This window comes from Megalobrama amblycephala, linkage group LG5 (assembly GCF_018812025.1).
Source record: "Megalobrama amblycephala isolate DHTTF-2021 linkage group LG5, ASM1881202v1, whole genome shotgun sequence".
NCBI classification, from domain to species: domain Eukaryota; kingdom Metazoa; phylum Chordata; class Actinopteri; order Cypriniformes; family Xenocyprididae; genus Megalobrama; species Megalobrama amblycephala.
The window spans coordinates 19,628,338-19,649,931 of record NC_063048.1 but is presented as its reverse complement, the minus strand read 5'-3'; the positions used below and the strand labels follow the sequence as shown (position 1 = coordinate 19,649,931).

Here is a 21,594-nt window from a genome sequence, read left to right as displayed (position 1 = left end):
CAAACTTTGACAAGCCAATTATTCTGATTGAATCTAATGAAAAAATGATACAGAACATGGGACTAGCTTTAAGTGGATTGGTTATCTAGCTCTGTTGGTAATTATGACTACTTTTGTCATTTATGATGTTGATTTGAATTACCATCTGGATTAGTATGTTTAAAGGTGCCCTAGAATCAGAATTTGAATTTACCTCGGCATAGTTGAATAACAAGAGTTCAGTACATGGAAAAGACATACATTGAGTTTCAAACCCCATTGTTTCCTCCTTCTTATGTAAATCTCATTTGTTTAAAAGACCTCCGGAAAACACTCGGATCTCAACATAACACCGACTGTTACGTAACAGTCGGGATCATTAATATGTATGACCCCAATATTTGCATAATGCCAGCCCATGTTCGACGCATTAGACAAGGAAAGGCAGTATTAATGGCTGGATCTGTGCACAGACAAGGTAAGCAAGCAAGAACAACAGCGAAAAATGGCAGATGGAGCAATAATAACTGACATGATCCATGATATCATGATATTTTTAGTGATATTTGTAAATTGTCTTTCTATATGTTTCATTAGCATGTTGCTAATATACTGTTAAATGTGGTTAAAGTTACCATCGTTTCTTACTGTATTCACGGAGACGAGAGTCGTTGCTATTTTCATTTTTAAACACTTGCAGTCTGTATAATGCATAAACACAACTTCATTCTTTATAAATCTCTCCAACAGTGTGTAATGTTAGCTTTAGCCACGGAGCATAGCCTCAAACTCGCACAGAATCAAACGTAACCATCTAAATAAATACCTTACTCACATAATTCAAAGCATGCATAAAGCATGCATGACGAACATCTTGTAAAGATCCATTTGAGGGTTTATATTAGCTGTGTGAACTTTGTTTATGCGATGTATATATAGTCGAGAGCTCGTGGGGCAGAGGGAGCACATCTCTTAAAGGGGCGGCGTGCTGAAAAAATCAGTGCATAGTTAATGATGCCCCAAAATAGGCAGTTAAAAAAATGTATTTAAAAAAATCTATGGAGTATTTTGAGCTGAAACTTCACAGACACATTCAGGGGACACCTAGGACTTATATTACATCTTGTAAAAAAAACAATCTAGGGCACCTTTAAGTATTTATGGAAAATTGGAATTGTGAAATTGAAGATAGCCATCCATGGGTATCCCTAAAAAACCCTTGTCTAAATTCAACTGAGGGTCTAAACTTAAACACTGTCAGCTATGTGTGATCAGAATGATAAATGTAAATGTTGACGGCAGAGAAACAGTAACACATTGGCTATCAAAATTATCCAGAGAGCCCCATAACATTTACAGTATGAAAGTCTGGTAGGAGAACAAAGGAGAATGGGGATGATCACCATTGTTGTTTGACTATCCTTGAACAAGTCTGTACACCATGACCTGAATTGCTAGACACATCACTCGATAACTGTGAGAACTTGTTGTTCACAGATGGCTCTGCCTTCAGAGATAAACAACAGGCCTGAATTGAGCAGGATAAGCTGTGACCACCGAATTTGAAGTGCCAGTTTCAGGGCCGCTGTCCTCCAATTGTTCGGCACAAGCAGATGAGCTTGTGACCCTCACTGGAGCGGGTAAACTGATGACTGATAAATTTGTGACTATCTACACAGACTCCCGTTATTGGTTCGGGGTGGTAGACGATATTTGGGGCATTGTGGAAACATCAAAAATTCTTGAAGTGTCAAATTAGTTAGTGTCAAACTTGCTGGACGCTATTTTGTTGCCTAAACTATATAAACTAGAGTTTCTGTAGGAAAATGCAGGAGCAGACACAGGAGATTGTGTTTACTCTGTTATCTGAAATAACCTTGACTCTTTTCACTCTTTACAGAGCATGTCCAGAGGCAGAGAAAGCTGTCTGGAGGAAATCTGGTTGCAGAATTAAAGACGGCGCTTAGTTTAGAGTTGATGGCAAATGTTGTTTACAGAAACATTTCTTCAACCACTGTGATAAATTGATCCATCAAAAGGGGTGGGGGTGGTAACTCAATTAACGAATGTATGGCTGAAATTTTTTTTTATTAGTTTGGAAGACCCCCATTTTTGGGAATGGAAGGGGCTAAACAATGATTGCCATCAACCGAATTGTGTGAACATGACATGTTGAACTATTGTAAAGGAATGTCTTCTGTCCTGTCTAACATTTGTGTACAGGTGAAAGCAGCTCAAGGAATTCCAGTCAATTCCCAGATTTATATCCAAGACCACCGAGGTTCAACGATGACACATTGAGTGAACAAGACAATGACATGTATTGATTGAGATATATTTCCTCATCTGAACAAGATATTTTTATTAATGTTCATTTATGTTGTTATTGTTATTATTTTATGTGGGCTATAACGACTGTAAATATAGGTGTCTGATTAAACAAAAGGCTAAAGTTAGTGTTTTAAACGTAAAGGAAAAATTGGTGAAGAAAGGAAAAGTTTGTTAGTTAAAGGGTTGAAAGAGGCCCTATTTTCAAAGTTCTCTAAGTTCTAAATGTTTGGTTTTGGTGGTTTTTGATGGTCAAAGCGAGTAGAGGATGATTATAGGGATGACTGGATGTTCTGAAAGAATGTTTCACTTTATGGGAAAAGTTTGAACAAAGTGTTCAGGATATTTTTTGTGTGATGAGCACATCACTAACCGTAGTGTAAATAACTAAAATGATGAGCGTTTTAATGAAAAAAACTTTAAAAGGGGTTTAGATGCTATTGTGAAGGAAATTGTAATTTAATTCATATTATTTATTCATATTTACTCTATATGTATTTACTGCAATATTTTATTTTCTGTTATATGAGTGTATAAAAAATGACCGTGATTTTAAAGGTGATAAAGAGGATGTTTTGTTTTATACATTTTTGCAATATTACTTGAAACTGTCTTTACTAACTGATAAAAGACTATTTATTAGGTGCACTGAAAGGAATAATATTAATATACATCATCTGTGCATGAGGTAGGGCCTTAAAAACATCAGCCAATCGTTTGCGCGATCATCGCGTAAACGATTGGCCCTCTGGCTTGTCAATCACTGCCATGACGTTCCTTGTGAGAGACGTGCGCAGCTGCGCGCTCCAGTAACTTTCCACACTCCACAGGCGCCGCATGCAATGTTTTTGTCAGGAGACAGGAATAACAACTGCAGATTATGAGTTACCTGCGGTGAGTCCGACATAATGAATCCAAAAAACACGACACAGCGAACGCCGGTGGTAAACACTCGTGTTTCAATACTCGTGCACGAGTTTTGGGAGGCGTTACTTTGAAATGAGCTGTGAAGGAGGGGGGCTGTTCTTACGCATGCGCTCATTTCAAAAACTCACTAACAAGTCTTTGGGTTCTCAGTCGACAAAAAAATCCTCTCTATCACCTTTAACAGTAAAAGACTGTAAAAATGCTGCGGTGAAAAACTGTTAATTGGTTTACAGAAAGTTCCCGTACTATATACGGTGAATAACTGTAATAGATCTAACGGTACATTTAATGTAATTTTAAGGTAAAATACCGTTAAATTCACAGTTTTTGGAAGTGAAAATAACAATTCATTGTAAAATTTACAGTGAAAAACCGTAAATTGACATTCCCACAATTCCCTGCGTGACACTTCATATTTGATATATTTTCGTTGAAATAACTCTTTCTTCTTATTTTTTCTCATTTTTTTTCTAATCAGTTATGTACATTAGGGTTTTATGTTACACCTAATGTTGTTAAATTAATGTTTATTGCATTTTTAAAATTTCATGCATGTTACCATGATGGTGTTTAGTGTTTGTGTGTGAATGACACTGTGTGCACCTTCTATATGTTAGAGTTGTCCTTCTCAGCTTGTGGAAAAGCTGCTTGTGATGAACTTTGATTCATCATGTGACTCTTATCACCACTGTGTTTGGTGACTGTCAGTGTATTATAAAGGTGCAAAACAGATATTAGTAATTCATTAGGTTGGTAAATTAACATTAATATCAGTTAATGAAATATGTTATTTTACCGTAAATTTAACTGATTTTTTTTTTTACGTTGCTACCATATTTTTTACGGTAAAATTCTGGCAACCACAGCTGCCGTTTTTTTACCGTAAATTTTACTGGGATTTTTTTTACAGTGTATGTTTGAGGCCTGTGAGGCTTACTTTGGCCTGAATATGAGAAGATGTCACAATGACCTGCTTGATTTTGCTTGCCTCTGCTTGTTTGGGAACATCATGCGCTTATCACACTTTCTTTGTCAATATTAGCAAGACAGTTCCTGAAAACAGTAAGCCAAAAAGGTATAAAAACAGAGAAGCAAGCTGCTTATTTTCTGTTACACATATGGTGGAGCTCACTGCTGTCTGTCTGACCTTCTTGCAAGAATAAAACATTAAAAGACTCTGTCTCTGACCGTCTTCTTTATTTGAGGGGAAATTTCTTCAACACTGTACAGACACTAATCTCACTGATGAGTTACAATGATAACTGCAAAAGGTGTAGCATGAGGAGAGAGTGCTAGCCTCCTCAAAGTTAGTGTGAACCTGGAGTAACATTACATGAATTAAGTCAGATATCATCGGTTTTTAGAGAAACGCAGAAGCATTTAACGGATGCGTGATGTCAAAACGTGATTCGGCAACTGATTCCATTCAGTTAAGAAAACCCTGCACCCTCAGGATGGTTTTGTGAATTGCAATCGAATTTTATGACTTTGTAAAATGCAAGGGATGTTTTAGTCATAGCTGATAAAAAAGTGGGTTGAAGTTTTTATCACAAAGAAAGGCACTGCTCTTTACTGCTAATATACTGGATTGAGACATCATTCGTACATGGGGAATGTTACACACTATTGTTTCTGATCAGGGAACATACTTAACTGGTCCGGTATGTCAGGAAGTCTGTAGACTTCTGGAGATTCAATGGCATTTTCATTGCTCAAGACAACTAAAATCATTAGGAATGATTGAAAGGGTTAATTGCACTGGCAAAATATGTGCAGGATAGGACTGACATGGGTACACTGTAAAAAATTTAAGTTGAAAAAACTTAAAAGTTTAAGGAAACCAGTTGGAGATTTTTTGAGTTTTCTCAACTTGTTGTTGTATAACAAGTTCAATTCACAACAAGGTATTTTTTTACAGTGTAAATACTCTTCCATTCTTTCTGTGTAGTATCCGTTCATCAGTTAACAAAGAAACTATGCTGAGTCATTTCAAGGACTTTATCACAGGCCGACCAATGTCATTGCCAGGCACTCCAGATCTCGCTGAGGCAGATGTGAATTTAATGTCAGATTTTCTTTGAATGTATTGTATGATTTTGACTGAAGCAAAACAAAAGACACAAACTCAAGTTCAGGATGCCTGTGAAGTGTTTCCAGAGTGGGGACATGGAAATAGAATTGTGCTAGGGCAAATAGTTTACATTAAGAAATTGCAGCGTTCATGTTGCAATTTCTTCAACCAAGATGAAATGGTTCCAATGTAGTTTTATTAGTCACCCCTTTAGCTGTAAAAAGCTGTAAAATTATTAGGCAAGGCTAAATGGACACATATTATTCATTGTAAATTAGCTCATACTCCCAAACCTTAGATGAGTTAAATGGAAGAAAGTCATTGGAAGAAACTTGTCTTTTAGGGACTTTGGGGTCACTATGATGAAGATATGGCAGGCGGGGGCTAATAGGTAGCTTACACCACCTGCAGTTTAGTTGCCACACCGTCTCTAAGATAGCTCTCTATATCTCTATAAGGAAATCAAAATAATTCCAACAAAGTTCAAACAAACTTGTTTTTCAAAAACAGCAGAATCTGTTTTCCACTGAGTTGTTTTTATGTTTTCACAGATCAATGTCTGCGGTCTTCAAGAAGTTCACTGAGAGAGTTCAAGCCTATCATATCGAGGACACACTGTTTCAACAACAGGAACTTAAGTATGGCGGCATTTTAATGCCATTAATGAGAGCGCACAAGTGGCTTGCGCGCGCAACTTCGCAAGGATCAGATTCACGCGAGGAAACGGGAGCCTACATTTTAAACCCGCGCGCGCGCATGACATCTCATCTGCGCGCAGATCAAGCCCTCGCGTGCTCGGACAAGATCGCAGCACGCGCGTCATCATTCCCCACACTCGCGCTCAATCTTCTATTTCGCTCGCGCGAACACTTTTGATTTTTGTCAGTCGTGGGGCGGGACTTTACTTATTTCAGTGTAACCTCAAATGTCATTGGTCAATTCATTTTTCCAGAAGTCTGTTTTGATTGGACGTCTTTGTAAAACATTAGACATGTCACAATGGACCAGATGCAAGTGAGTTAAACTTTATTTATTAACTGATTGATTGCATTATTATTATAATATGGCCTACCATTCTTAACTTGATTTATTTTTATTTTTATGGAGCTGTACTGCTGGGGAAATAAGAGAACACATATTATATTTGCTGTAGTACATTACCACTATACTTCCACTAAACAGTATCTGTTTACCCAGCCAAAATTATATCAGTTCTGAGAACTACAGAAATGTCAAAAGTGTCAATTAAATAGTTGTAACTATGATTCTAAATCCAGAATTGCTTCATGTGGCTTTGGATGAAAGATACTCACTGTTCATATCAGCAAGAGTTGTTGTGTAAGCTTTTTGTTACATTCTTTGTCAGTTTAATATATTATCAGGTTAATATATTTTCCTTAAATACAGAAAAATGGTTTCAGCATTTCACTCTGTTGAAAGGTTGCAGTTAAAGTTAAGATACAGTACACAGTATGAATGATCATACCCCCCGAAACCCAATTTAGAAATCTTTATATCTAAGACATATTTCGTTTTTTGTTGTTGTTTTTGTATACTATCATGGGTAAGCAGATACTGTTTAGTGGAAGTATAATGATAATGTAGCGGTGAACTACTATGTGTTCTCATTTTTCCCCAGCAGCTACAGCTCCATAAAAATAATAAATCAAGTTAATATAGTATCTAATAAGGACATATAATAATAATAATAATGCAATCAATCAGTCAATAAATAAAGTTTAACTCACTTGCATAATACTAGTAAATACTATAGTGTTTTGGACCATACTATAGTAAAGTGTAGTATACTGTATACATTATACTATTTACAACACTTTGTTAATGAATGCTTCAGTATACAGTGTATTAACTATGATGAACTGATAAACTGTAATAAATACTGTATAGGCTACTTTAGTTTTTACTACAGTAAACTCTAGTGTATATTGTAGTAATATACCCTATAGTTGTAGAAAACTATAGTATTTGGGTAATTTGTTTATATTACCCTCAACAACTATAGAATTACCACAGCAAATAAAAGTACTATACTATACTATGGTTCAAAAACACTATAGTATTTACTATAAATTACTATAGTATTTTTTTCATCTGGTCCAAGCCATGTCTAATCATTTTACAACAGGCGTCCAATCAAAACAGACTTCTGGAAAAACTGAATTGACCAATGACATTTGAGGTTACACTGAAATAAGTAAAGTCCCGCCCCACGACTGACAAAAATCAAAAGTGTTCGCGCGAGCGAAATAGAAGATTGAGCGCGAGTGTGGGGAATGATGACGCGCGTGCTGCAAATCTTGTCCGAGCACGCGAGGGCTTGATCTGCGCGCAGAGGAAGATGTCATGCGCGCGCGCGGGTTTAAAATGAGCTTGCGGGCTCCCGTTTCCTCGCGTGCAGATCTGTTATCCTCTCGCGGAAGTGATTTACTGCGCGCGCAAGCATCAATTGTGCGCTCGGTCATTAATGGCATTAAAATGCCGCCATACTTAAGTCTGAGAGATGGAACTTCGCAATCTTCAACTACAAGATTGTTTATCTGAAGGAACAGTCTACTAAGAACAGAGACATTCTGGCCTTCAAGGTCACAATTAAAGACACTAAAAGTTTCTGTCACATGACAGAGCTATATACGTAATGGGCTTTACATCTGTTTAGGATGACTTGTGGTCACACCACCCTGAAGATCAACCAAGTTGAACTATGTTCACCCAGTATTTGTTTTTTTGCTTTCAATCCACATACATACAGGGGTACTGAAGTTCAAATCACATAGCTGTCATACAGTGTTTAAGCATTAATCTAGATTAAAGCCAGGTTTATGGATAATTTTCTATCATACTGAATTGTGGAACCAAGCTAACATATTGCAATGATACTTTACTGTGTTGGTTCCTTACTGACTGATTACTCAGATCCATTATTCCATCTATGGTTGGAACCTCACAGTGGTGATGTTAATTCGGCATTGTCTTTAAAGCTCAATATATCTAATGGGTGTGTTAATATTTCCCTCAGTCATCTATTAGGCCATTTTATGCATATCCATTACCACTATCTGATTTGTTTTCTATAACTGGGCAAGTAACATGCATGGGCAGAATTAGCAGCATATTAACTAATTTAGTGATGGGCAGCCTGCCATTCAACAATCTAGGTTGTGTTTCCCATGCAACAACATAGCTGAGTAATAACTTATTCTAATTAATCTGTTTGAGATCAAATTAATGCCAGATAAATTATGGACATGGCATCTGAGGTTTAATTCTCTTTTTTCTTATTTTTCTTTATTTCCATATTCAATCATAGGCTTCTTCTTACGAACTAGAGCACATACTAATATGCGTACCCTTCCAAAATGGCAAACTAAAAGACAAATTTGTATATATCCAGACTGAAAGATATAGGGCCCTATTTTAACGATAAGCGCATGGTCTAAAGCGCATGGCGCAGGTGCACTTAGGGCGTGTCCAAATCCATTTTTGCTAGTTTAACAATGGAAAAAATGGTCGGTGCGCTAGGCACATGGTCCAAAAGGGTTGTACCTAGTCTCTTAATGAGTCATGGGTGTGTTTTGGATGTAACGTGCAATAAACCAATCAGAGTCTCATCTCCCATTCCCTTTAAAAGCCAGTTGTGCTTGCACCATGGCGGATTCTCTATTTACATGGCGGAATTTGCAAATGGAAACTTGTGAACATAGTTGGCAAACAATGCTTTTGGGAAATGCATTGAAAGATTTGTGCAATCTGAATGGTCCATGCCAGTGAGAAAAGTAAGCAGTGTATGTCAGTAAGAAACTGTGATTCATCATTAACATTATATTTCATAGCATTTGCCTACATACAAGAGTACTGATTCTAACTAAAGTGAAATAAGGGAATAAGGAAATTTTTCCTGGTGCATTTAAGGGAATAATTTTGTAAGCAATTCTAAGCCAGATGTACAGATTTTCCAGATGTGACAAAGCTATTCTAATAATGACAAATGAAACACTCAATGCTCCTAACAACATGCACTTTGTGGTGGCAAAACTTATGCATTCCTTTCTAAGGGAACATAAGGTAGATGTTATTTGACTTATCTTCTACCGGCAATATGAGTAGTGTGAGAGGATAGGATTACGTGAAACATCATTTAATGATGGCATATTATTGTGACCAAGAATTCAATCTCTGAAACGGGAAAATGTTTGAAAGGTTTTTACCATTTTTAGGAGAGATCAAATTTAAAGAATGAATTACAGGTATGACATGATGCATTTCAGGCCACAGTAAACACTACACTTAGCTCTATTGCTAACATTTCAGAGAAAGTACATGTAATAAGGAAGTTTGTTTTACAAAATCGAATGGCTCATGATATACTGTTAGCCTCCCAGGGAGGAACATGCAAAGTGATTGCAGCTGAGTGTTGTTGATACATCCCAGAAAAGGAAAAGCAGTCCACAATGTAGCTAAAGTTCTGGTAGCTAAACTCAAGATCACTGTTCTTTCCTCATCCAAATGAGAAACTGTAATTTCATAATCATTTACAATCATTAGCCATTTATGTAGTTGTCATTTGATTTTTTTTAAGGTTGGTTGAATTCAGTTATAATCAGTAATCTTAAATCATTTATTTCATTTGAACAAAACCAGCTATTGTAGATGTTACCACATGAAGTACATTTTCTAAGTTGAACTGACTAAACAGTTTTTTCAGTGTACCTTATTAGCATCCTCATGCTTCTCGTAGCTAACAAACCCAAATCCGCGCGATTTCCCTGTGGGGTCGGTCATGACCTTCACGCTCAGTGTTTTACCTGCAGGTAGAAACAACATTTTAATAGAAAATTTCTTGACCATAAGGCTACCATCACCACAGCCCCTTTATACTCTCAAACTCACCATATTTATCAAAGAGCTCCTTCAGTCTCTGATCATCCATGTCCTCGCCGAAGTTCTTGATGTAAACATTGGTGAACTCTTTGGCTTTGGCACCCATTTCTGCTTCCCTCTCCTTCCTGGACTTGAAACGGCCCACAAACCTACAAAAAACAATGGAGACAGAAACGTGACTAATACAGAAATGCAATACAGACTCAGACCGACAGCTGCAGACCAACCACAGACACAAAACAGCTGCAGCAGGGACAAATCTGACTTATAAACACTCAAATTCTAGAAGACTAACAGCAGATATTTTGAAAAACTATTTTACCCATACAATGAAAGCCAGTGGGGTCCAAAATAACACTGAACCCCACTAACATTTTTCAAAATATCTCCTTTTTGGTTTCACATTAATAAGAAAGTCATGCAGTTTTGGAACGACATGAAGATGTGTAAATGATTCTGATCCTTTGATTGGTCTATGAACTTTTCCTCTCTGGAACATTAGTAATTGACAACTACACACCTTCCTGGTCAATCTACAAACCAATGGAGATCCTTCCTGTCACATGACTCATGCTCAGACACTCACACCTTGCGGTCGTTCAGCAGCATGCCGTTCATCTTCTCGATGGCACGGTCAGCTGCGTCCTGAGTTTCAAAATGCACAAAGGCGTAGCCCTTAGATCCGTTCTCATCGCACACCACCTGTTAAACAGACATGGGATGAGACAACCTCAAGAATCAGATTACAGAGAGTCTTTTCTTTTAACAGCTGATCTACACAGCTTCTCTGCTCTGAAATGTGTGTTAAAATCTAATGCATGATTTATTGCTTGAATAGGGGGAACCAACCTTTTTGACCCCAAATGACATTTGCTGAAATTAAAAAAAAGTTCCCTTGATCCAAATGGCATGAGACTGTAACTTTGTCAACACTTTCTAGAAGGATTCCATGCCACATCTAGGAACAATATAGTTGGAATCGCATTCAGAACGATTTTTTTACAGCTTATGCACAATAAAAAACATTGACTGTCAATCAGAAGCCACATGACTTTAAAGAGCTAAAGCGTTTAAAGCAGAAGACGACATACTGTAATTGCAGCACACGCTTATAATAAACAGAAGGTTATTATCTGTTGGTGTGGATGCTAATATGGTTTTCATTATAGTTTCCAAGAAGGAAATATGATTTGAGAGGAAGTTCATGTCCAATTTCCCAAGCAAAGGCAATAAATTACAATAATTTCCTACTAGGAAACTCATCTTTTCCTACTAGGAAACTTGTATTTTCATAGTAGGAAATACGATTTGAGAGGGAGTTCATGTTGATTTTCCAGAGTAAAGGAGGCAATGAATTACAATAATTTCCTACTAGGATGCTAAAATGGTTATCATTATAGTTATCTTTATAGATATAATTCTTGAACAGTTCTTAAAGGGATAGTTCACCCAAAAATGAAAATTATACCATGATTTACTCACCCTCAAGCCACCATAGGTGTCTTCTTTCAGACAAACAGACGATTTGCTTCAGAAGGCCTTATTAACCCCGGGAAACCGTATGGATTACTTTTATGATGGATCAATGCAATTTTTTGGGCTTTAAAATCTCGAGTGCCATTCACTACCATTATTAAGCTTGGAAGAGCCAGATATTTTTAATATAACTCCGACTGTGTTCGTCTGAAAGAAGATAATCATATGCTGTATACCTAGGATAGCTTGAGGGTGAGAAAATCATGGAATAATTTACATTTTTTGGTGAACTACCAAAAAATGTCATATCCATAATAGAGAAAAGTTGCTCCGGCTACTTTGATGTGGGAGTGGCATAGATTAGACATCACAACGAACGAGAAAGTTTGACATGCTAAATCTCCAACCTCTGGGGAATCAACTTTAAAAAAAAAAAAAAAAACACAGAACAGAGGAGCGAGATTGAAGATTAGCTTGCCTTAGCGGAGATGATGAGATCTGATGGATTTTAAATGTTGTAAAAGCGATGTAGCCATGGTATTTTTGTTATTCAGCGGGTGAGTAAGGTATTTTATTGAACATAAATTGCCATATGTAGCTCTCTAACAGATCTCCTTGTAAAGCATTATCTATTGTGAAAGGTCATTTCATTATGGTTAGTGTAGCACTGTGCTGGAATTTATTTACAAGGAAGTACAGTGTCTATTAATGGGTTTAGCTACAGTAATGTCTTTAGCCAGTCATCTTAAGATCCTTTCCATCTAATCTGGTTATATCTCTTAAGCCTAATAGTTAAAGTTTTATGAGCAGTAGGATAATCTCTCTCTCTCTCTTTAGTTATGAGAAAGAACCATATTCATCCGCACAGTTACCCAGAGCCGAAGTGCAACCAAAACAATGTTCTTCTGCAAAATGCATGCAGTTTTGTTTTTTAATCTCTAGAGGGCCAAAACTTGCATTGTGTACCTTTAAAGGTGCCCTAGAACTTTTTTTTAAAAGATGTAATATAAGTCTAAGGTGTCCCCTGAATGTGTCTGTGAAGTTTCAGCTCAAAATACCCCCATAGATTTTTTTTTATTGATTTTTTTAACTGCCTATTTTGGGGCATCATTAGAAATGAGCCAATTCAGGGTGTGTGGCCCTTTAAATCTGGTGCTCCACACCCCAAGAGCTCGCGCTTGCCTTAAACAACATAAAAAAAATGGATCTTTACAAAGCGTTTGTCATACAACATGTCTAATCGCGTAAGTACAGTGTTTATTTTGATGTTTACATTGATTCTGAATGAGTTTGAGGCGGTGCTCCGTGGCTAACGGCTAATGCTACACTGTTGGAGAGATTTATAAAGAATGAATTTGTGTTTATGAATTATACAGACTGCAAGTGTTTAATAATGAAAATAGCGACGGCTCTTGTCTCCGTGAATACAGTAAGAAACGATAATAACTTTAACCACATTTAACAGTACATTAGCAACATGCTAATGAAACATTTAGAAAGACAATTTACAAATATCACTAAAAATATCATGATATCATGGATCATGTCAGTTATTATTGCTCCAGCTGCCATTTTTTGCTATTGTCCTTGCTTGCTTACCTAGTCTGATGATTCAGCTCTGCACAGATCCAGACATTCTGCCCTTGTCTAATGCCTTTCATAATGTTGGGAACATGGGCTGGCATATGCAAATATTGGGGGCGTACATATTAATGATCCCGACTGTTACGTAACAGTCGGTGTTATGTTGAGATTCGCCTGTTCTTCTGAGGTCTTTTAAACAAATGAGATTTATATAAGAAGGAGGAAACAATGGAGTTTGAGACTCACTGTATGTCATTTCCATGTACTGAACTCTTGTTATTCAACTATGCCGAGGTAAATTCAATTTTTGAATCTAGGGCACCTTTAATGTATCAATTATTTTTTCCAGCTTTCAAAGACATAAAAGTCACTCGTCACCTTGCAGGACAGGATGTTTCCGAAAGCAGAGAAGGTATCATACAGGGCCTTGTTGTCAATGGATTTGTCCAGATTTTTGATGAAGACATTTCCAACCCCGGATTTCCTAAGTGATGGATCTCTTTGTGACCACATGATTCTGATCGGCTTTCCTTTGACCACATCGAAGTTCATTGTGTCCAAAGCTCTCTCCGCTGAAACCACAAAAACATGAGATATATGTCATCTCTGCTCTATACCTCAGCACTTAAATTACTAACAATTACTATAGGAATAAGACATGTCTTAACCAACAAAAGTTTCTGAATTATTTATTCCTAATATATTTAATAGTGTGTGTTTAGTGAGCATGTCAAGATACTCAAACATATTAACCACCTCAAACAAGCTTGAAGCTTGTTAGCTGAGCCTGTGCTAATGCTAGCAGATCTAACAGTAATCTAATGATTACAGGATTACAGTTATACTTTAAGGTGATAAGATCTGTTATTTTTTTAGTATTTATAAGAATTTCCTTATTTTAACACATTGACTCAAATACACAAAGAACAGTTAGCATTTAAGCTAAATGTCTTTCATTATTGGTGTGGACTGATGGAAGAGCAAAGCACAATTCCAGGCACATATATTTATCTGTTTAAATCATGTGACTTTTTCCTCTTATCTGCCATATTTAACCATCAGCAGGGCAAGTATTGGTGGTGGATACAAAAAACGCATGAACAAAAATATCATCATTAGATTTGATCCATCCCAGGTCTAAGAAAACATTCTCAAAGTATCACTGACCCTAACATTCATAGACATTTATTTAGATTTAATCCACAATGTGGATTTATACACATCTGGAAAAGTCATGTGACTGAAACATGAATATCAAGGTTTGACAGTTTTTTCAAAATACTTTTTAATCAAATTGATGGTATATGAAACTGTGAGGGACCTGTCACCTATTGTAATGCATTATGATCTGTCTCTCTCTCTTTCTGTTCCTCATAGCCCTCCCCCCGACATACACACACACTAAGCACTAAAAATGTCTGGTGAACAAAATGGAGCAGCCTTGTATCTGCTGCCCTCAGCAGTTTACAGTGTAATTGTATTGAACATGGAGCTCTGGGCTAGTGGGATCATCCAGAGAGAGAGAGAGACCACTGCAAATAACAACTTTCAGCCAACACAGGACAATATACACAATATACTTTTTTACTATTAATGTAGCGATTTCTGATTTCAAGCAAAGCTTGTAGTTATATTTTATGAGCATTTCCAATTTTTAATTTCGGATTCTCATGCACTGACAGCATATTGTTGTCAAAGTCAGTAGTAAACTGTCATCATTGCATAAAACAGAATAAGCAGAAGCATGGTGTGGCTGTCCCATGAATTTGCCTGTCTGCTTGTTTCTTCAAAACACCTCTCAGAAAAGACAGGCACAGTACAGGCAGCCCTCACTGGCTCTATATTTAGCAGTTTTGGGTCCTTTGAGCAATGTGCTGGCAGGCAGCATGTGTTCAAGGCTCTGTGTCCATTGATGGGGCTGAGACACTGGAATGTGTGTGGCTGAAGCTTACCAGTGCCGGCAACTGTTTACAAATGCAGCTGTTACATGCTGAAGACCAAACCATTTGTTTGAGCACATTTGCCAAGCATTTGCATGTTGTAATTTACTATTGTACTGACACACTGTGCAAAAACATGCGCAATACAATCTTGATACACATTTAGATGTACTACATTCTACAGTGGTCACCAACCACTTTTGTCTCTTATATGTAAACATGTTGACTATCGGTTGCCATTCTGAGTTTCTAAATGGAGGTGAGTGAGTTCAACTCTGACCTTTTAACCTTTGTGCTGTGAAAGAAAAGGACAGAATTGAGCATTTAGCACAGGAGGCAGATATTTCAGATCCAGAACTATTACCTGTCTCTCTGTTAAATAAATTACACTTTAAAATTTGATAAAATATAAAACAGTTTTTTATTCTAATAATATTTCACAGTTTTAGTGTTTGTACTGAATTTTTGATCAAATAAATACTGCCAAACCTTTAAAAAAAACATACCGAACCCAAACTTTTGAATGGTAATATACATTCATCCATTGTGTATTGCATAATTTGAGCTGACTGAACAAACAGATGTTTACCCTGAAGGCTATTAACTCAGCAAGGAATGAAAAAAAAAAAACATATAGTGTGTTGCATAAAAGTTGTAAAACTGGGCAGGTTACTCGAAATGTAGGAAGGACGGGCCAAAAATGAACAAAAAAAAAAGCCCTGTTAACGCTTATTCTTGTCTCGTCTGAATCATAAGATTGTGAAATAAAGCTGAAGGTGCTTCACAATGGTATTATCCCCTCCTGACACTTTAAATAGCACAAATAGGTCATGCGAGGTTGCAAAATGTGGGCTAACACACACACACACAGACACACACACACAAGCTAGCACCGTTCCCCTAGTGTTCGTCAGAGAGCTAAAAAAATTGGAGGTATCCTAATGTTCAGGTTTGCTTCTGAGTAGAATGTCTCAAATCAAGGTTTATGGTAGATTTAGGCCACTCTGACTATGTGGGTCAAGCAGTACATTTAATTATTGTCTAGTTGTTTATTCCGATTATAGGCTATAATTGATCTCTTTTGAGTGTTGAGCTTTTACATTAAAATTTTTCCATTTTTCCAGTTTTCCATTTTTTAAGGCAGAATTTAAACAGAATGTTTGAATGTTTTTCTCAGTAACTTGATGTTTTCCAGGAATAGACAAGACTAGCAAGCTCAACAGAACAAAATATCAGTCAGTCCTTCACAGGGGGCTTGGCATAAATGATTCATACATGCATGTCATGCTGCATATTTCACCTTTGTATCACTAAGTGATGATATTACTTCAGGACAAGGGAAATGATACAGCCAGTAGTTGTATGGCAAGCTGATTTATTATTTGTTCCTTTAAAACCAATTTAGTTTATATGTGTGGTGCATTTCACAATGCATATTGTTTGTGCCTTGGTGAGCAAACCAAGTGTGATTACGGCAACAAAGTCTTCCTTAGATATTGGTTAATTTCAGCAACATCCTAACATCTATTTTATGTTACTATAGGCTTCTGGTGAATAAAACTGGAATAGATTATATTCAGCAGATGCTTTTATCCAAAGCAACTTACAATGCATTGAAGGTATACATTTATTCGTTCATGCATTCCCTGGGAATCAAACCTATGACCTTGGCATTACTAGCGCCATGCTCTACCGTTTGAGCTACAGAAATGTAGATAGCAATCTGTAACCATGTCTTGAATATTTTTTTATAAAGCATAAAGAAATAGAATAGTGAAGGAAAGTCTAGGTCTAATTCTAGTTGGGAAATAATCATTTTGAACTATTTGCAAATAGTATTTGCATTAAAATTTGCACACATGTACTTTTATCTGTATACCTAATATGTCGATAACGTAAAACACTTCTTTTCTTGTCGCACTCAGGAATTACATGAAGCCTGTAAATGAATATCTCAATTCAAAATGGTTTCACTATTTACATCTTAATAGTGAATAATTTGGCCATTTCTTATTATTGGGGGGAGGGGGAGGGACTTGTCCCCCTCAATGGCTGTGGTGGTTATGGCCCTGAACTACTGGATATTGGGATACTAGTAACTAAGAAATAATTTTTAATTTTTACATAAAATACTAGTACTATTAGTAAGCTAATAATAAATATCATAGTGACTGAGAAATAATTGCTAGTACTTTGCTTTTATAATTTAAAGGGTTATTTCACCCAAAAATTAAATTTCTGTCATTAATTACCCTTTTCGCACAAAAAAGTATTCTCGTCACTTCATAATATTAAAGAGACAGTTCACCTAAAAATGAAAATTGTGTCATCATTTACTCTCCCTCAAGTTCTTTGTTCTGCTGTACACAAAGGAAGGTAACCAAACAGATCTCGCCCCCCATTGACTACCATAGTATTTTTGACAATGATCTTACATTCTTCCAAATATCTTCCTTTGTGTTCAGCAGAACAAAGAAATTACACAGGTTTGGAACAACTTGAGGGTTAGTACAGAGTTTTCATTTTTGGGTGAACTATCCCTTTAAGGTTGAACCACTGTAGTGACATGGACTATTTTAACAATGTACTTACTTTCTGGGCCTCAGATTTCATCAAAAATATCTTAATTTGTGTTTCGAAGACGAATGAAGGTCTTACGGGTTTGGAATGACATGAGGATGAGTAATTAATGACAGAAAATTCTTTCTTTTTTGGGTGAACTAACCCTTTAAATAGCACTAAAAAGTAAAATACTAATTACTAGTATAGTAACAAAATTGGAATAGATAGTAGTTGTAACTATTAGTATAGTTAGTAGTAACTAAATATTCCAACAATTGGAATATATTTGCTACATCAGAAGTAATTATTTGATTTCTGAACTACTGATCCCCATAAACTTCAGTGGAACTATTACTATTAATTATTAATTAGTTATATATATATATATTATGTAGTCTAACATAAAAAGATACTAGTTCGTATAAAGGAAAATGTTAAAGCAGCTTGCCATAATGGCTGGACATAATGCGGTGACAGGCACAGTCAGTAAACCTTGACTTTCACACAATAGGCCATATGAGGAGAATAAAGCGGTCTCTTTAAGATGTTAAAGACGGTAATGGCAGAGAGGAGTGAAGAACAGCACGCTGTGGATAACTCAGAAATACATGTGGCAACAGCACACAGGAGAGAGTGAACGCGCGCGCACACACGCTACATATCACCTCCAGTGTCCCTACATTTACGCACAAAGCATGACACATTATTCCCGTTACTCTGACAGCTATGTCCATCACGTTTAAAGTCACCCAGGACGACAGGGCGCCGTCTGTCATGTCTTACCGTCCGCAGGCTGCTGGAAGTTGACGTAGGCATAGCCCAGCGAGCGCCGCGTGATCATATCCCGACACACGCGGATGGACAGCACCGGGCCGGCCGGACTGAATTTCTCATACAGCATAGCCTCCGTGATATCAGGGTGCAGGTCGCCCACATAGAGAGAAGCCATCGGATAACTCCCCGCGGTCGCTGCGTTCATGTCTCGGTGTCGTTCAAGCCTTTGAGCTCGTGTGTTTTGTCTAGTGCTGAAATGACAGTGCGTAAAGAGTGTCCTAGAACCAGAGGGACAAATGAGTCTATTAAACTTTTACGCTACTCTCCAAATAAACGATGTCGGTAGCACTGACAGCTACAGCATATGGAGTCCGGTCGCGAGGAACTGGCTTCAGAAATCGTCTTGGTAGTTCGAGACCTTGTCTTTTAAAAAACAAAAACAAAAAAGTTTGCCCTTTTAAAAACGTTGTTTTAAAGTAGTTATTTTTTGAGATTTTCGGTATTTTGTATTTTTTATGTTGTTTTTTTTTTTCTTTTTTAAAGGTACTGAAGAACAGTGAGTTATACACTCACGGTGTGGTGGCCGGGGAAAGAGGGTGCGTGGGAAACGCACGGGCACTTTATAGCTCAAGCGGAGGAAATAGCAGCCAGGGTCGCATTCGGGATAACAGGAAAAAAAAAAAAAAAACGCTCTCCGAGCATGCGGTGTACATGACAGCACATTCAACAAGGAACATCCAACAGCGACATCTGGGTGCAGCAGCAGTCTACAGCACAATGTTTCTTTTACATGAACATGGGTCAGTCTCAAAATACTGGCAAACATCAATTAAATGAATTAAATATTAAAAGTAAATTAAACCCCACATAAAAGGTATACTTCTCTGACCTGATATTTTAATAATGAAATGGTCTGCCATATTTGCACATCAGAAAAAGAAAATCAAGTTTACCAAGTACAGTAGTGATCAGAATTATTGGCACCCTTGGTAAATATGATCAAAGATGGCTGTAAAAATAAATCTGCATTGTTTATCCTTTTGATCTTTAATTCATAAACTTAGCAAAAATCTAACCTTTCATTGAAGGAAAAGAATTGAAAGTGGGGGGGAAAGTCACATTATTAAATAAATGTTTATATCCAAAACATGTTGGCCACAGTTATTGGCACCCTTTTATTCAATAGTTTTTGCAACTTCCTTTTGTCAAGATAACAGCTCTGAGTTTTCACCTATAATGCCTGATGAGTTTGGAGAACACCTGACAAGAAATCAGAGACCATTCCTTCATGCAGAATCTCTCCAGATCCTTCAGATTCCCAGCTCCATGTTGGTGCTTCTTCTCAGTTCACTCCACTCATTTTCTTTAGGGTTCAGGTCAGGGAACTGGGAAGACCATGGCAGAAGCTTCATTTTGTGCTCAGTGACACATTGTTGTGTTGGTTTTGATGTTTGTTTTGGATCATTGTCCTGATGGAAGATCCAACCACGGCTCATTATACTGTAGGATTTCTAGCAGAAGCGGTCAGGTTTTCATTTTTTATCTGTTGATATTTGGTAGAATCCATGATATCTGAACAAAATGTCCAGGACTTCCAGCAGAGAAATAGGCCCACAACATTAAAGATCCAGCAGTATATTTAACCGTGGACATGGGGTACTTTTTATCCATGTGCACCAAACCCATCTGGTGGGTTTGCTGCCAAAAAGCTCTTGTTTTAGTTTCATCTGACCATAGAAGCCGGTCCCATTTGAAGTTCGAGTCTTGTCTGACAACTGAATATACTGGAGATTGTTTCTGGATGAGAGCAGAGGATTTTTCTTGAAAACCTCCCGAACAGCTTGTGGGGATGTAGGTGTTGTTTGATTATTTTTTTAGGCTTTCTGAGACTCAAGGCTCAACTAATCTCTGCAATTCTCCAGCTGTGATCCTTGGAGAGTCTTTGGCCACTCAAACTTTCCTCCTCACCGCACATTAGGACGATTTAGACACACATCCTCTTCCAGGAAGATTTGTAACATTTTAGTTGATTGGAACTTCTTAATTATTGCCCTGATGGTGGAAATGGGATTTTCAATGCTTTAGCTATTTTCTTACAGCTACTTTATATTGTGTGAAGCTCAACAATCTTTTGCTGCACATCAGAACTATATTCTTTGGTTTTACTCATTGTGATGAATGATTAAGGGAATTTGGCCTTTGGGTTTCCTCATGCTTATACTCCTGTGGAACAGGAAGTCATGGCTGCACAATTTCATGCTCCTAGTCACCCTGGTGTGCTAAAAATGTAAATATGAATGGGAATATACTTCAGATATTTTACTAATAAGAATTTCTAGGGGTGCCAATAATTGTGGCCAACATGTATTGGAGAAAAACATTTCATAATGTGTTTTTCCCCCCACTTTCAATTATTTTCCTTCAATGAAAGATTCGATTTTTGCTAATTTTATGAATTAAAGATCAAAAGGATAAACAATGCAAATTTATAGTCATCTTTGATCATATTTACCAAGGGTGCCAAAAATTCTGATCACCACTGCAAGTTTACCCTGACATTAGTTACATAAAAAAAAAAAAAAAAAAAGTTAAATTTGTTCCTGAAATCCACCCTTCTGTGATCAGTATAATCATGATTTGTTTGTAACGAAGGCATCCCAATCTTAAAGTTGTGAACAAACTGATGATTTGAATCAGATCAAAACTAAGATTGGATTTTGTGATCCAATCTGATTTCAGAATCCTTTCCTTTTGAACCTACATTTTCAAGATTTGATCCAATAACCAAAATTGGATCAGGTTACTTTTAAACAATTTAATAAGCAATTCAGTTTAATAAGTTACAAGATTCAACTCCTTTACAAGTAATGTCAAAAACACTAATCTTCAGTGTTCGCTTTAGGGTAGTTTTTATAAAAAAAAAAATAAATAAAAAAAAACACAACATTTCCTCTGTATATAAAGAGGCTGAACATTACCATGCACCCATGATATTTACAAGTAATGTTTTTCTACTCAATGTAAAACCCTAAATAAGTTATACATGACAAGAAC

General features: G+C 36.9%; 1 protein-coding gene across 2 annotated transcripts in view; it reads right to left on the bottom strand.

Moving 5' to 3' along the window:
• The window catches only part of pabpc4 (poly(A) binding protein, cytoplasmic 4 (inducible form)), a 28,324-nt gene extending 9,178 nt beyond the window's left edge, over nt 1–19,146 (bottom strand). For both annotated transcript variants that reach the window (XM_048191059.1, XM_048191060.1), the window contains exons 1-5: nt 18,550–19,146; nt 13,643–13,836; nt 10,791–10,906; nt 10,214–10,353; nt 10,034–10,128 (exon numbers count right to left, since the gene is read on the bottom strand). In XM_048191059.1, coding sequence (XP_048047016.1) covers nt 10,034–10,128; nt 10,214–10,353; nt 10,791–10,906; nt 13,643–13,836; nt 18,550–18,745 — 741 coding nt within the window. In that variant the 5' untranslated portion in view covers nt 18,746–19,146. The remainder of the gene's footprint in view (nt 1–10,033; nt 10,129–10,213; nt 10,354–10,790; nt 10,907–13,642; nt 13,837–18,549) is intronic.
• Between the last annotated feature and the right edge of the window lie 2,448 nt (nt 19,147–21,594).